The following is a 16,245-nucleotide window of genomic DNA, read 5'->3' as shown; positions in this document are numbered from 1 at the left end:
TAGGTCCCAAATAAATGTTCACCTTGTGCGGCTTGATTTTAGAAAGCTCGTGAAAATTTATTTCGAAATTTTTGAAGTCCGTTTAGTATTTTCTTTTTATTTTTCTTCTGTGCGTTAATAAAAAAACGAACCGACCTACGGGCCGTGTCCGGTTAGGACTCCGGCCCGAGGTGGCTTTATAAGCCGGCCCAGCCCCGGGGAACCCTAGCCCCAAGCCAGCCCGACCCCGCCGCCGCCGACCCACCGCCGCCGCCCGACCCCGCCGCCGCCGCCTGCCCCGCCGCCGCCGCCTGCGCGCAGCCGCCGCCCCGCCGGAGCCGCCACCCCGCCCGCACGCTTGCCGAGGTTCGCCGCCGCCTCGAAATCCGTGCCCGGTTTTTTTAGAAAACCGATCGGTTTTCCGTTGGTTTTTTTCCGTCGGTTTTTTTTAGATTCAGTTTTTTTAAATAGATCGGTTTTTCCAGTTTATTTAAATAGCGAGCGTTCGTCCGTTCGTTCGTTCTACCGAACGTTCATCGTTTTTCTTTTTCTCGGATTAAATCCGTGATTTTTCTGATCGCGGTTCCTGATCCGATTTTCGTTTTAGTATAACTTTTCGCTCGTTTATCGGAATCAGGCGATTCAAGCGTCTGGAGTTTCGTCTCGAAACCCTCTATCCGTTTAACCAACTTAAACAAGATTTTGCTACTATAAAATTTGCTCTAGATCCAGATTAGTAGAACGAAGTTGTTTTCTTTCGCCGTTTGATTTTCGTTGCTTCGTTCGATTTGATTTTTTTTGCCAACCGGAGTTCTTAAGTTGAACCTTCTGGTTAGATCTTTTATTTGAGTTTTACCCGTGTATTAGATGAGTACTTATTGTATGCTTGTTTGTTTGTATGCGATAGAATACCCGGAGTGCGCCGCTTGTTACTTCGAATCGCTAGGTTTCCCGGATCATCAGCAAGGCAAGTAACACTTTGATCATACCTTTCCTACTATCCAGTTTTATTGCATTAGATCAATCCTCACACATTGCATGATTAGGATCTAATTGAATTGTGGGATGGGAAGTAGTTGAGGTAGTACCTATTACCTGTTTATTATCAAACCTTTGGGAGTTACTTCTACGTTTGCTTATTATGCCATGCTATGCTAGTAGACGTGGATTGGTGAGTGATATCCATGACAGATGTGAGTTTGGTTAATTAATAGTTTATCTAAGGTGGCAACTTAAACACACATCTGGGTGGATTGAGGCACCTGGGTATTCCAGGACTTGCCTGTTTTCTTTTGGACCGCCACCCAGACTCAAAGGGATCATGAGATTATTCATGCTAGAAACTTACGTGTGCAGCCACAAACTATTATGGGCTCTAGCATAGTTGACTAAGTCGTGCGAACTCTTATAGTGGTAGACTAGCAGATGTAGGGGATGTAGGTGGTATGGTCTACCCGCTCGTAAGGTGCTAGCGCTTCTGAAAGACTATGTCTCGGTCATCCGTCTTCTCAAACACCTTGTAGTGCGAGAAACCAAACGGAGGCGATCGAGTCTTGTGGGGAAAAGTGCGCAAACCTCTGCAGAGTGTAATAAACTAATCATGGTTAGCCATGTCCCCGGTTATGGACATCTTGAGTATCTAGTACCTGGATTTTCATGTGAATCTCAACGTGTTACTCTAAATTAATTTTGTTGGTTTTTGTTTAATGATGATGCTTAATTGGGATTGAGAATGTTGTCAACCATTCTCAATGTTTAACAACTACCATGATAGATAAATAAATTTTATTCCTTTGAAGTAGGGAAAAATTGGCTTTACGCAAAACTGTAACCATAGAGCTTTCCACCAGCCAAATATGCATATAGTATAGCTGTTTCATTCCATTACTCTTTATGTGTTACATTGACAGCATATTCCATGTGCTGACCCGTTTCGGGCTGCAACGTTAATGTTGCAGACTTTTCAGACGACGATTAAGGAGTTTTTAGGTCGTGGTTCTATACTCAGTGATGCCGTTGGAGTTGATGGACTCACTTATCTTCCAAGCCTTCCGCTGTTATCGTTATTAGATGGCCTTAAGCCATATTCATTGTAATAAGTTCTCTTTTGAGACACTCGATGTAATAAGTGTGTGATTGCTACTCTGTTATACATCCTCCGAGTACTGTGTGGTGTCAGCATTACTGATCCAGGAATGACACCGGAGCACAGAGATCAGACTGTTTGAGGTCTGGTCGCTACATCCCATGACCTTAGTAAACAAAGGAGGATGGATGTACATTCCATTTAGCTTATCCAAGTGGGTCCTGTCTCTGGGAGGCATGATATTGTGACCATAGGCCTTCAGATATGTTTCTATGGTGTAACATTTGTGCACCAGCTCCTCAGGGTCTATCCTCTCAGCCCTACAAACTGCTATAGCATGTGGACAAAGAATTCCACTCAACCCCCAGCTCTTGCAATCACAAGTTCTACCAATGATATCAACTATATATGAGTTGGGTCCAGATTGCACATGATAAATGCCATTGCCAGCATCTTTTGGAAAACAGTTACCACTCAACTCTGCATTCTTTTCTAACTTCTTTCTAATTTTTGGACAGATTCTTCCAGTCCACTTTTCCACTGCCTCCCTATGCTTGCTAGCAAGTCTTAATGAAAGTTTTCCCAAGATACATTCTAACATGGATATAATGCACATACCCCTGGCATCTAGTATGTAGTTGCAATGTATTTAAAACAGTTGTATGAGTAAAACAGTTGCAAAGTATTTAAATGAGCAATTCACTCATCAATGAAAGCATCAATGGAAATTAAAGAAGAACTGGAAAATGTACCTATTGAAGACCTCAGACATGTTGTTCAAGAGGATATCACACTTGGGGAAGTCACTAAAGAAGTTCTTAACCCATTGTTTAGGTGCTTTTTGTCCTCAAGCCAGTTGTAAGCTTCAATGTTGGCCTCTCTCATTTTCTCTCTGTTTTGTGTTCACTTTGGTAAATTTGTTGATCTTGCCATGGCCCACAAAAGGTTTTTCAGTGTTTCCCCTTTAAACTTCTTCTGAAAGTTCTGGTATAAGTGCCTAACACAAAATCTGTGCTCAGCATCTGGAAAAACTTTCCCAACTGCATTTATTATACCCTGAAAATTTGCACAAAGTCACACATAAGCACACATGAAGAAGCACAGTTCTATAGAGCTCATGTACACATGAAGAAGCACACATTTGCATTACCTTTTGCTTGTCACTCATGATAGTATATGGGTATGTGTTCACAATGTTGAGATCATTCTTAAGTGTTGTCAAGAACCGTTTCCATGTATAAGTAGACTTCACTTTCACCAAACCCATAGCAATAGGAAATATGCAGTCATTTGGGTCTATGCCCACTGCTGTCAGTAGCTGGCCTTCACGGGGCTCAACTCAAGTGAGCAGACGCTACTCGCTCGCTGCGCAAGCGCTGATGCGCAATGCATGGGTGTTCTTCGGACGGTGCATTTACGTCACGCGCGCTGGTACTGGGACAACGCATGCCACGATGTGTCCCGCGCGTGCTCTCCCGTGGCCCGCGCGCTCCGGCGCACGCACGTCCTTGACGAGCGGCCGCACGCTACCGCTACCTGAACAACGTTGGGGGAACCGGCCGACCGGCACGCATGGGCGCAGTCGCACCCGCATGATTTGACGATCCGATGCGAGAAGCCGACGCCGACGCCGCCGTGGCGCGCGCGGGCGGGTACGGTGGAGGGGGGGCAGGCGCGTGTGCCGTGCCGGCCACCGTACGGGTGCCGTGTGCGTGCGTGGAGGCGACCGGCAACGAGCGAAACGTCGTCGCGTGTCGTGCGTGCGTGCGATCGTGTCCGTGTCGCCGAGATGGATGATGCTGCCCCTCCGCGGGCAGCGACCCGCGTAGTACGTGGGGACCGGTCCGGCCGCCGAAAGCCTGGGCAACCGGCGCCCGCACCGCCATTACAAAAGCGCAGACTGCATGCACCACTCGCCCGCCCCGTCCACCTTATCGGATTGGATCTTGGTCGCTTCCCTTGCCTCCTCTCAGTCTCAGAGATCGTGTCTATGTCGCCGTCCGTGTGACAAACAAACTCTCTACCACGGGTGGTACGCAGTACGCACACATGGAGAACGCATCTACTACCATAGATCAAGAAACTGTCACGAAGAGAGAAATTTAAGATACTTGAGCATGCTGATGATACTGAAATCTGGAGCTCGAAAAGGCTGCAAATAAAGTAACAACATCGATAGTACATCACACGTCTCTCAGCCACCCGTCGAAAGGCTATACATAGGCCTCAAGGGCCAGATAACCATCTTGGGAGAGATAGCTGCCGGATACGGGGAGATGCGTCATGATGGTCTGGTCGCTAGGCCGGTCGAGCGTCAAGAAACAAGGGAACCCGGGCGGAAGCTGGAAAGGCCGTTTAATTTGGAGGCATTCGAGCGGCTCATGATTCTCATACACAAGGTGCACACATACATAGACCCAATTGAAAAGCAAAAGGAAAGGAAATATGATGATGCCGATCGAGTTCGAGAACGATCCATCTGCTCCACTGCAGTATAGAGTGATTGGTTCATGATAGAAATGGCTTATGGAAATGATCACCTAAGAGCATGGTTAGTAGTATAGTCAGCTGTTGCTGTCTATATGATGTTGCCACGTCATATATAGCCCCGATGAAGCTTAGGATCCAATAGAAATATAGGGTCAACTAAGAAAAAAAATAGGAACCGGAGAAATTTGTTTGGTTTCAAACTCCGATTCAAACAGGAGGAGTACGCCATGCTAATGTGCCTTGGATGATCCACATCTTCCGGTCAGGCACTGATGAGCGCATTGAACTATCCATGTGGCTGAGAGCCCTCACAGCCCAGGCACAACGACGCAATTATCAGGGGCACGCTCTACCACTGAGCTAATAGCCCGTCGTGCGGGCCTCCCAAAGAGAGGCCTGCTATGCCAAAAGCGAGAAAAACTCCATCCCTTTCCATTATCAAATAAATAGTAATTTCTTGCTCGCGATCACAGAAGCCGTTGACAGCAGCATAAATCACAACAATTTGTTTTTCAATTGGAAGTGGTTCATATTGTGGTTGTTTGGGCACTTATGTAAGCCTTGCACCTCTATTGAGTAATGCCTGAGTCGCAGCATCACGGTTTGACCCAAATTGAGCGAAGGCGGCCACTTCGCGATATTGTGCCAATTCCAGTTTTGAACTACCGCAGACTTGTTTCATAGCTTTCAACTGAGTGGCAGACCCGACGCGACTGACGGATAAGCCAATGTTAATAGCTGGTCTAATTCCGCGATAAAAGAGCTCTGTTTCTAGACAGATTTGTCCATCTGTAATGGAGATCACACTGGTGGGGATATAGGCCGAATTGTTGTGCTAGGCGCCCACTCATCAATGCAGGTGATTGGCCTTGTATGGCTGCCCCATCCCTTTCAGCAGATGTACTACTTTTGAAAGCATTAGCAAATATCTTAATGCGGGAGTTTATATAGACAAGTTTATAGCCGGGAAATATAATGGTTGGATATAAGTAAGTACTATTTTATTGGTACAGGGCTCATATCCCCTTTCTCATAAAGTCTCTAGGGGCATGTGCTACAGCCGGCTATTAGTTTGTAGCCCGCTTCTCTTCTCTCTCTTATTCTCTCTTTCAACTCAGCAAAAATATGATATTTAAAGTCTTATAGCTCGTCTACGTCACCTTATTGTACTTGCTCTAACGTAATCAAATCTAACGCATGCAGCTCAATTAGACACAACGGTGGAACCAAAAGCATGAACTAAGGTAAACGCAGGTACTCCTACTACTTATATATATGTACCACTTTTATCTTCAAAAGGATCTAAAACTATTAAAATAGTTCATCAGAAGTATAAAGCATCTCAAACATAATAAAATTTACATCGAGGTCACTATACCACCGAACTCAAAAACTCATATCCAAATTCATCTAGAGCTCTATAAACCACAAAAACAAATGTATGGGTGACAGTGATAATGGGCCAAATTAATAGCCCAACTTAAACTAGGTCGTATGCGTAGTTATTTCTCATTTTGGCTTATCGAGCTAAAACTCAAATTTTGGTTTCAAATTTTGTGGGGTAGTATGTACCTATTGCATCTATGTTCTTACAATATCAAAAAAAAAAATAGGAACATCTATGATGTTCAACCAGTGTCAGGTACACGGGGTGCACGGTGCACCGGATACATTTTCATTCAACCCAGTGATAATGGTTATTAACTGATAGAGAGAAGCAATGACATACAACACATTCGCCTCTTGTGAAACTAGAACAAAAGGAGCGCTCGTGTCTTCGCGTCAAGTCCAACATGCCAATGCTCATTTCCTCAAACATCAAGAATGACGGGTGTAACACAGAGTATGTGGGCAACATCGGAGTAGATTTTAATTTTCACCATTCATATTTGACAGACTTTTACTCTTGTTCTTTTTTGACGAGGATAATTTCACTATTCTTAATCAAAGAAAGAGCCCACTTGCAATTTCCGGTTGAACTTTTAATAGCTCAACGGAAATCAAATTCCGGATTTGATGTCTTGTGTGAATCACCAAACCAGATCATCCCTTGGTGGTAGATGACGACACTATTCATAGTGAGACGGTAGTTGCAACTTTGTTAGTACTGATGCTTTACGACTCCAGTCCATTCTTCATTACATTATGTGTGATTACATATCAATGAATTTGTGTTGACAAGTACATAGTGTTTTGTGGCACAAACGCCCCCCCCCCCTCAGTTCCCCACCTACGCATCGATAGGCCACCCCGCACCCAAAGCTACTAAACTACGAACTCTCATTATTCATTCTACTACAGTGTTTGAAAGGTTAAGAGCCACGTTAGCCAACCCCTCATGCTTCTCTCTTTTACTCCTCATTCCTTGGTGTTTATATTTATTTTGATTTGTTGTAGGGATAAAGGGAAACTATAAAAGACGAAATTCAATCATAACCACTTTTAAGCGTTTCGTTTTGACAATATATTAGATTGATTCATGCATGAAACCATATTGATTCCCTATAAGGAATAAAACTACGCAACACATTACCTTTGATTGCAAACAACTCCCTCAACCTACATTGCTTTAAATATATAACTAGCTCGTGGAATTATTCAGTTTTTTTTCTATAAATTAGTCACATGGCTAAGTTAAACTAGATGATACTTTGTGTGTTGCCACAGAAATTTATAGCAATAATGTGGAGGGTTTGCATGTGATTGATGACGCGGATTGCTTACATGTGCTAGTAAATGAGTTATGGTGGGTTTGAAATGCCCTTCATGATGTTCAGAATGGGATCTCCTACTTAGATATGTAGGATGAGTCCGTTTTAAATTCTGATTTTTTTGTTTTTGAAAGGTCAAATTGTGATTGTGAGTTGCATTCTTCAACATATCCTGTATTTGCAGATTTGGTTACGCAAACAAGACATTGTGTTTGACAAAAGAAATTGAATTTTCCTTTTGGAGTCCATCGCATGTTATATGCTAGGCATGAGCTGGCAACAATCCTAAATACTTACTACAACAATTGCAAGACAAAAAAAGTGATGATTTACGATGTTAGAATTGGTTCTCAAAGACTTGTGTCATTGTTTGGGCTACAACTTCAACATTGGACATGTTCTTGTTTTCACCTTTTCATTGCATGCCACATTTTGAGATATTTGTCTTTTTCATTTGGTCCAGTATGTATATTGCAATAAAAGCAATGTGTTCATTGCTCAAGAGGAGCTATATATGTCTTTCATTATCCAAATAAATGACATCTCATTTCAAAGATTTTTCAGGGGGAAAAGAACAGGTGGTGTCGATGTCGACAGCGCTCTCCCCTCCCTCTTTTCGGTGCCCTGCTCTGCAGCAAACGGACAATGGGGCTGTCTATCCGAGCAATGATGTCCATTTTTCTTGGCAAGATGAGTAGACTATGAAAACAAGGACTAGACAGGGACGAAAAAGTGAGAGACCAAAGGATCAGACAAAGAAAATGGTTGCACACTTGCACACGCAAGAACACTCAGCCTACGAGCTATACCTAGGTGCTCTTTGTACAGTACGGGTCTACCACTTTAGGTTTCTATTCTTTTCTTGCTGCATCTGTAAACTGTACACTGTGCCACTGTGGACTGTGGTGGTAGACTCCCAGTATGCATGTACTGCTGTCTGTTCGTCTCTCTGCGGTCCTCCCTTTCCAGGGAAACCAAACCATGCAGAAAGACTTGGCAACGGAACTGTGCAACGCCGCTGCTCCGCACATGCTTCCTGTCTCTCTCCCTCCCTCCCGTGGCTCGTGACCGGTTGGCAATCGCGCACCGCCCTCGGATCTTCCCCTGATCCGGATACAATCCTGCAGAAATCTGCACTGCCCACTGGGTTTGTGAGATAAAGGGAGATGCTATCGCATGAGGTAGGGCAAATTAAGCAAGTGGCTCTCTGGGTTGGGGAGGGTGGATGGCCCTGAAGAAGAGGCTTTTCGCAGCATCTGCAATGATCAAAATTCCCTCTGGCGGCAGCTCCGCTATAGCTGTAGGTTAATCTGGAAAGAAAACATCAGTGCGAGTGCTGCAGCAGCAATGCGTTTGGTTGGCCATGGCTGCTGTCTTCTGCCGCGGCCAGCCCCACCACTAGCTTGCCCGGCCATTGAGGCGCAGCTGAACCTGATCAAGTTTTCAATCGGTGTATCATGCGTGTGGCCATATGCACGAACAGAGATGCAGGATGACCACAAGCACTGGCTGGCCACCGATACGCATGATTGGGCATGGATTCTACCTACGCTTGCTTCCTCCCTCGGTCCCTCGTACGTAGGAGTACATGGAAAAAGAACTGTGCACATGGGTTGATTTTCTGGTGAGCAGCTAGCTTAGCAAGATTCCAAATACAAATGGAAAGACTGTTGCGTCTGGTATACTGGCTGGGGCATACGGCTGTTGTCATCCTCGAGTAAGCATTTGCATGGACATGCATCTATCGTTCGTCCATCTGTAAATCTGTATGTTCATCTGCTGGTGGCTGGAATCGATGAGCTGTGTGCCCATGATGCATCATGGCAGATGGGTCGTCGTGATGATTTTTCAAGAAAAGAGGGAGCGTATACAGTGAAGTGTGTGCGAGGCTTTTGGTGTAAACTCCCCCACAATTATTGAGCAATTGCCGGGAGCAAAAGGTACAATCACTGAAAATCTTGCACCCCCAACAAGCGCCCGGTAATGATATGCATGCCCCTCCTGAATTTTCTTGCTCAAAGTGGGGGAGGAGCTCCGTGAAACTTGAAAACAAAACGAAATCTGTGATTGAAATGATTTTCATTACAGGTATCCATATTTTTTTTCGAAAAGGGGGGACTCCCCAGCCTATTACAGGTATCCATATGGCTCTTCCGAATCACACAAGTTTGACTCGTGCTTGGGACTGAAAAGGATACATCATGGTGCTTCAGCTATCTGATGTACTACCGCTTTATTCGTATCCAGGCCATGAAATATAACGTTGGGAATTAGTTTACATGCGCTTATAGGTTATTAAGGAGAAATTATATCTTTGGTTCCTCAATCCTGCCAAAGAATAACTTGGTCCATCAACTCCACGCGGAATATTCTTTGTTTCTCGAGTGTCAAAACTGTTTCCTTGGTAAGCAATTTTGACAATAACGTGGTTGTGGTTTCATACATATGGCAGCTTAGCCGACACAAAAATATCAGATGATTTTAAAAACAGGGAAAAAAATTCTTCGATAGAAATGTTCTAGAAAATCTCACGCATATTTGAAATTTTAAAATAAAAACATTTATGGCTATTCTAGGTTAGTTATGGATCCAAAATTCAAAAGTTTATTTGCTACACTTTGCAGGTTTTTAATTATATTTTCCATTTTTAAACCTATATTTCCTGCTATTTTTTTGTTGCTATCTTTATCATTTCAATTTACCAATAAAATTTCTATATTTTTTGGTTTCAGAAAAAGAATCAAAAATTTAATATGTATTTTTTTCCAAATTATATGAATCCTTAAATTAGACTTTCCTTAATTTTTGTCAAATTAGCTGAATTTGCCAACCAAAATTTTCACAAATCATGGGTTTTATTTCTTGCATTCTTTCGGATTCCTTTTCAACTTCTTTGCTCTAAAATTAGTACCACGTGTCAAACAATTGTCGATACATCATTCTTATTAGACCCATATTTAGTGGTGCAGCGGACAAATTCTAGATATTTTTGATAATTTTGGGACCAATATATCCGGTATAGAATTGATCTAGCGGCCTAATTTACAATTTGCCCTTTGTTGAGAGACCAAAATGGTTTTTCTTAGTCAATGGTTTACATACACTTAATATTGAACAAATTTTGAATTGCATAAATTACTATCACTAATTACCTTCCACCTCATGGAGCACATGCACGACATTCTTCAATTCATGTTGGAGAAATCACGAGAACTTAAAGCTCCATCAATGGGTTGTGACGCACCGCCACCGCTTCTTTGCCGCCAGAGTCATCCAGTTGATCATGGACGGAAGTCATCAAGGCCATGGTCCTGCCGGACCGGCGCCCTATAGAAAAAACAGATGAAGGTAGTCAGCGTTGCCGGAAGATCCACATATCTAAAATCCCAACCTCCAAAAAAGCTCATAGGGCTCACGCTGACATCGGAGGTCGTACCAACATGATGGAGAGGAGGCGGATGACCAAATTGCAAAAGGAAGTCGTCGCCGCTGCCAACATGACAAACCCTAACCTCCCCACCAATAGACCAGCGGGAATTCATGCCAACAAGCTATCAAGTCACCACAGTTGACATTATCAAGATGGAGAGGCTCGAGAAAATTTACTTCCCATATTGACACCTTCGTCACCACCAATGGAGCTCCGCCACATAACTCTACTGAAAAGAAAAACTAGAGTTTCATCCGGCGGATCTGTAGATCGATGCCTAGATCAAAATGCCACACGACTAACCAGACCTGGCCAAACGGGCCGGCCCGGCCCGACACGGCCCGCCATGGCACGTTTAATAGTCGGGCCGTGTCGTGCTGGCCCACGAGCATGGCTCTCTGGCCCAGGCACGGCCTGATTATTAAACGGGCCGGCCCGTGGCACGTTTAGCATGCTAGCCCATCTGATTTTTAGCCTGTTGGGCTATATTTTAGGCCTATTGGGCTGTAATTTAGGTCATATATAAAAAAATCTGAACAAAAATTAAATGGGCCGTGCCGTGCCGGCCCGCGTGCCCAGCCTCCAGGCCCAGGCATGGCCCATGGCGTGCCGCGTGCCGGACCTAGCCCGTTTAGCTCGGGCCGTGCCGTGCCGTTCTTGCGTGCTACCGGGCCGGTCCAGTTAGCACGACCCGTTTGGCCAGCTATATGACTAACATTGTCTCAAAAAAAAAGCTATATGACTAACAATCGGAAATTTCTTCTAGAAAAACAATGTGAAATCTAGCTCCATGCGTTTGGCGTAGAAAGAACTTGGGGGAACTTGTTGCATGTAACTGACAAAGCATATGTAGAGAACGCTAGCTAGTTTATAACAGGTAAGCATCACCACACAAGCTACAAAAGCAGGAGCCGATGGATGAATCTGAAGGATGAGCAGCTACAGCAACGAGCAGTACCACAATTTGAGCAAAAGGCTCTTTAAAGGGTGGGTCTCTGTCCAGTCCCCTTCCCAGCTATAGCTTGCCCACCGCTCTTGTTCCCCTTTCTCTCTCAAACCTAGGCAAGAAATCACCTACCCCTCTCTCTCTCCATCAGCCTCTCTCTATCCTCTCCTTGGCATCTCATGCCCCCAAGCTAAGCTAGGTCGCGCGCGCCGATCAATCGCGTGCATGATCCTGCATGGAAGGGGGTAGCCAGCTGGGGGCGTGCCTTCCCAGCCTCTACGCGCTCGATCCGTACGCATCCCCTCCCCTCCTCGCTCCATTGCCGAACCAGCACAAGCTTCACCAGATGCCGCTGGTGCTCCAAGAGCAGCCCGGGAACCACGGCGTGATGTTCTCCTCGGACCATGGCGGGGGCCTGTACCCGCTGCTTCCGGGGATCCCCTTCTGCCACTCCGCCGCCGCCTGCGAGAAGCCCACCGGGTTCGCGCCCTTGGGCGGCACCGGCGAGGTAACTGACGCTGACGTGCATGCTTGACCGCCTTTGTTGTCGCATGGTGTTTCTTGGTTGATTTCTTAGAAATCTTGTGTTTTCTCTCAGGCGGGCACATCGGCGGCCAGAGCGGCCAACGAGTTTGCTAGTACTACTACTACCACCACAGCCAGCTGCCATGGTCCGAGCTCATGGTAAGATGTGTGTTGCTATATGCCTGCTGTACAGTATAGTGTTAGTGGACGATTGGGCGTCTGATAGTGCTAACAGCTAGGGTTTCACGAGCTAGCTAGGGGACTGATGGGTATGGTGACGGATGGTGGTGGGCGCGCAGGTGGAAGGGGGCGGAGAAGGGGAAGATGAAGGTGAGGAGGAAGATGAGGGAGCCGCGGTTCTGCTTCCAGACCAGGAGCGAAGTGGACGTGCTGGACGACGGATACAAGTGGAGGAAGTACGGACAGAAGGTTGTCAAGAACAGCCTTCATCCCAGGTATGCACGCACATGTGCTTACCCTAATTCGTTTTCTACTAGTACTACATATGCATGACATACCCAAATCCAATTCGAGGATGTGCGCGAACTGTGAAGTGCCTTAGATTCCGCCGACCGTCCCCATTCATGGCCTCTAATTTGCAGATTCTGAAAACGCGGAAATAGAAAAAAGTGGGATAGCAATAACATGTCCATTCAAATCCTACATGTTTTTTTTTGTTTTTTTTGGGTTGCATCACAGAAAGACATAGAATTATTTTCAAGATGTTGAAGTTGATGAAAAAAAATTCTATAAAATCTAGTGCAAATGAATCATTAGAAAAATCCCTATGGTTTACAATCCTAAAAACCACAAACCACACAGGAGGATTCTTAAGGACCGGAATCCTCTTTTTCTATATAAAAAATCCTTTGAATCAAACAATTTTAAGATATGTTATTGGATTACAGAAGCCAAATAATTTGCCCTTCATAATCAGAATAAGTGATAATTAATCCATTGCCCACATTATAAAATGAATCATTTATCTCTAAGTTGCTTGGAAAACCCGTACCCATATATCTACTTTCCAAGCCTTTGGGTCAACATTCAAACATTGTCGAGAACCAACCTGTGCTTGGATTCTTACGAGGATGGTTGTACTCACAGCACAGCGGGGGTCAAACCATAGGTTTGATGCTCTTTGTGTCCCACTAAGGTGATATATTCTTTCGGTGGGCCATGTGGTGAATTCGTCAATCTGAAGCTTCGTAACTCGTGTCTTCGGTAGTTGTTGTGTGAGTGTGTGTATGTGGTGGTGGTTTACTTGCATGTGAGCGTCTACATTGTACTTAGTGTTTCTAAGAAAATCAAATCATTGGCATCTCCGCTCACTCCACACATAACCTTAAGAAAGACTTGGAAGTATGATAAATATGCACTATAGTATGTTTCCCAAAATGGGTGCCTTGTTCATTATTTAGTATACACAATAAGCATAAAAATGAAGCATCGTTGTGTCGATCTCCAAGACATATCGAATTGATATGCACCACTCAACCGAGCATCCTTGATTAAATGAATTGTTTAGGAATTTACATACACTTTAATTCATTGTATGAATTCCATGCAAAATATTATAGTGTTAGATTGTTTAGTATACCATGACCTTTCCAACCATGCTTTGAGGTTGCCAAAATTCTGTGAAATTCATTTCTACCATCCAAATTCATAGGAATTTTGGCATGAACTCAAACGTCGTCGTATTGTACTTTGAGATCCTATATTAATGCAAGATTTTCATAGGAATTTTGGAGCATTGCAACTGGATTTCTTATAAACTGTTCCTGTAGACGGCTCTTGGCTGTTGGGTTGCTTGCCTGGTGCGTACACAGTTTTTAGCTCGCGTGGTTTTGTCCACATTCAGATCATGTATGCATGCATCATCTTCATTGGATGTGCAATTGCTCGGCATGGATCATCATCTTTTTTGCATCCTCCTAGGTACAACATCGGTCATGTATGACTTTTGTTATTTACGGGCATGATCCTTTGTGTGTGCGCGTTGGTGTTGGTTGTGTGCATCATAGTCGTGCGGAGGCCGAGTGTGTGCTCATTGTATTTGTATCTCCTTGATGCTACATTATGAATTAAAAATAATAAAAGTGCTCTTCATCGGAAAAAAGTGCATGATTTGTAGGATTGAATCCCACATGATTTTTTTTCTAAGACTTCCTTTGCACTACATTGTAAAGGAAACTTTGCATCCACCTAAACCTCTTACGAAAAATCATTTGTTTTTCCTGTGATACATGCAATTAAATAAAGTTCGTTACAAATTCAACCATTATCATTTGAGTGACATGATATTGTAATCCTACGTTTTCCCAATTCACATACATTCAAAATTATGTAAATAATCCTCAAGTCCAATGCACCATCATCTCCTAATGTCTTCGTTTGCTCTGAATCATTTATTATAGGCATGTATTCAGAAATTCTAGTGTTTTGAGCTCTTTCAGGAATATGGATAGTTGCATGATATACCAAACATGTGTTGTCCCTAACACTGCGTTTTCTAAACCTTCTGGCCAGAGAGTTAAAAAAACATCCCAATTATTAATTAATTAAAACAAGGTTATCACAATCATTCCTTACAACATTCGCCATGCAGGGGCGGAACACTAGCCAGAGAGTTGGTTAGGTTTGTGGGATTAAAAACCCTACCAATCTTTCTTGTGATACACTTTTGTACTTGACTGTAAATGAAAACTCCATTGAGTGTAACCTAGAAAAATTCCAATGGATCATGACTTCCCCTGCGTTGTAACCAAATATTCATCGGTGCCAATTCCATAATCTCCAATCTTATTGGGTTGAAGCGGGCATGCCTCTGTAATACTGTATTTTATTTCCTTCTGTTTTGGTGTTTTTGAATTAATATTATTTTTGTATAGAGATCATTTCCCACATTTCTTTTCTGCTTTGGTCAAGTTCTGACCATGCTTGCATTTAGCTTGTACTCCCTTTTTTTGCGGGGGAGCTTGTACTCCCTTTGTTCCAAAAACTTGAAGTTCTAGGTTAGTCTCAAGTCAAACCTTTTCAAGTTTGACCAACCTTATAGGTAAATTGCTATGTACAACATCAAATATGTATAGTATGAAAATACATGTTATGTTGATTCTAATAAAGCTAATAGTGTTATAGATGTTGCTATATTTATCTACAAACTTGGTCAAACTTAAAAGAGGTTTGGCTTAGGTGTGTTATAGATGTTGCTATATTTAGTGTTATACATGTATTTTCACACTGAAGAACGTGTGTAGTGATAGATACTACAATCTTTTTCCACAATGAGTATCATACAGTGTTCATGAATGTTAACTGTGCCAGTACTTCAATTATAGATTATTATGACACGTGTGATGTGATGTACTGCGTCTCGAGAGATCTATTGTGGATTAATTACTGATTTTTTTTCTGGCAAAATTGGCTTCTCTGAACCTGTATATGTCTGTGTCTTATTTGCGTACGTGTGGGTGCGTGCAGGAGCTACTACCGGTGCACCCACAGCAACTGCCGCGTGAAGAAGCGTGTGGAGAGGCTGTCCGAGGACTGCCGCATGGTGATCACCACCTACGAGGGCCGCCACACCCACACCCCCTGCAGCGACGACGACGCCGCCGGCGACCACACCGGCAGCTGCGCCTTCACCTCCTTCTGATCGATCGGCTGATATTTGCCGAAACGCACACAAAACACGTATTAGCTGGGTATGGTAGAAGCATGCATGCTTTTGGTAATTTGGTTTAGATAGACTAGTCACCGTTATTATTACTGCATGCAAACATGCAATGTGGAGGATAAATATATATATTGAGTTATAATATCCTGTTGTGCATCGGTATGTATGTCTTAGAGCATCTACAGTCGCGAGGTGCTAATTCGGCCTCTCAAACATGTCCGCGAGCATTGACGAAACACACCTCATATTTCCCTCTCCACATCCTCATATCTCATATCTTTTTGACGGAACCTCGTCAGAGGGCGGGAAGCTCCCGCATTGCATTAAGAAGAAGAGAGTTGGTCCGCTTAATAAGGGAAACTGGACCCAAAAACCATACATGGCATCAGTTAATTA

General features: G+C 43.8%; 1 protein-coding gene across 1 annotated transcript; it reads left to right on the top strand.

The window, feature by feature from the left end:
- Nucleotides 1-11,633: 11,633 nt before the first annotated feature.
- LOC123189972 (probable WRKY transcription factor 12) lies at nt 11,634-16,011 on the top strand. The gene is made up of 4 exons (XM_044602511.1): nt 11,634-12,150; nt 12,241-12,326; nt 12,467-12,622; nt 15,654-16,011. Exons 1-4 carry the CDS (start codon nt 11,878-11,880, stop codon nt 15,826-15,828), a joined length of 690 nt encoding a protein of 229 aa, XP_044458446.1. The 5' UTR covers nt 11,634-11,877; the 3' UTR covers nt 15,829-16,011.
- The last annotated feature ends 234 nt before the right edge of the window (nt 16,012-16,245 follow it).

Source organism: Triticum aestivum, chromosome 2A, assembly GCF_018294505.1.
Source record: "Triticum aestivum cultivar Chinese Spring chromosome 2A, IWGSC CS RefSeq v2.1, whole genome shotgun sequence".
Lineage (NCBI taxonomy): Eukaryota > Viridiplantae > Streptophyta > Magnoliopsida > Poales > Poaceae > Triticum > Triticum aestivum.
The sequence above is the reverse complement of the archived record's forward strand: the minus strand, read 5'-3'. Positions and strand labels throughout refer to the sequence as shown.

Excerpts from the sequence above, each read along its gene's own strand:
- LOC123189972 (XM_044602511.1), top strand. The coding sequence starts at position 11,878 with ATGGAAGGGGGTAGCCAGCTGGGGGCGTGCCTTCCCAGCCTCTACGCG. Across the intron at positions 12,151-12,240 it reads CCTTGGGCGGCACCGGCGAG|GCGGGCACATCGGCGGCCAG; the intron begins GTAACTGACGCT and ends GTTTTCTCTCAG. Across the intron at positions 12,327-12,466 it reads TGCCATGGTCCGAGCTCATG|GTGGAAGGGGGCGGAGAAGG; the intron begins GTAAGATGTGTG and ends GTGGGCGCGCAG.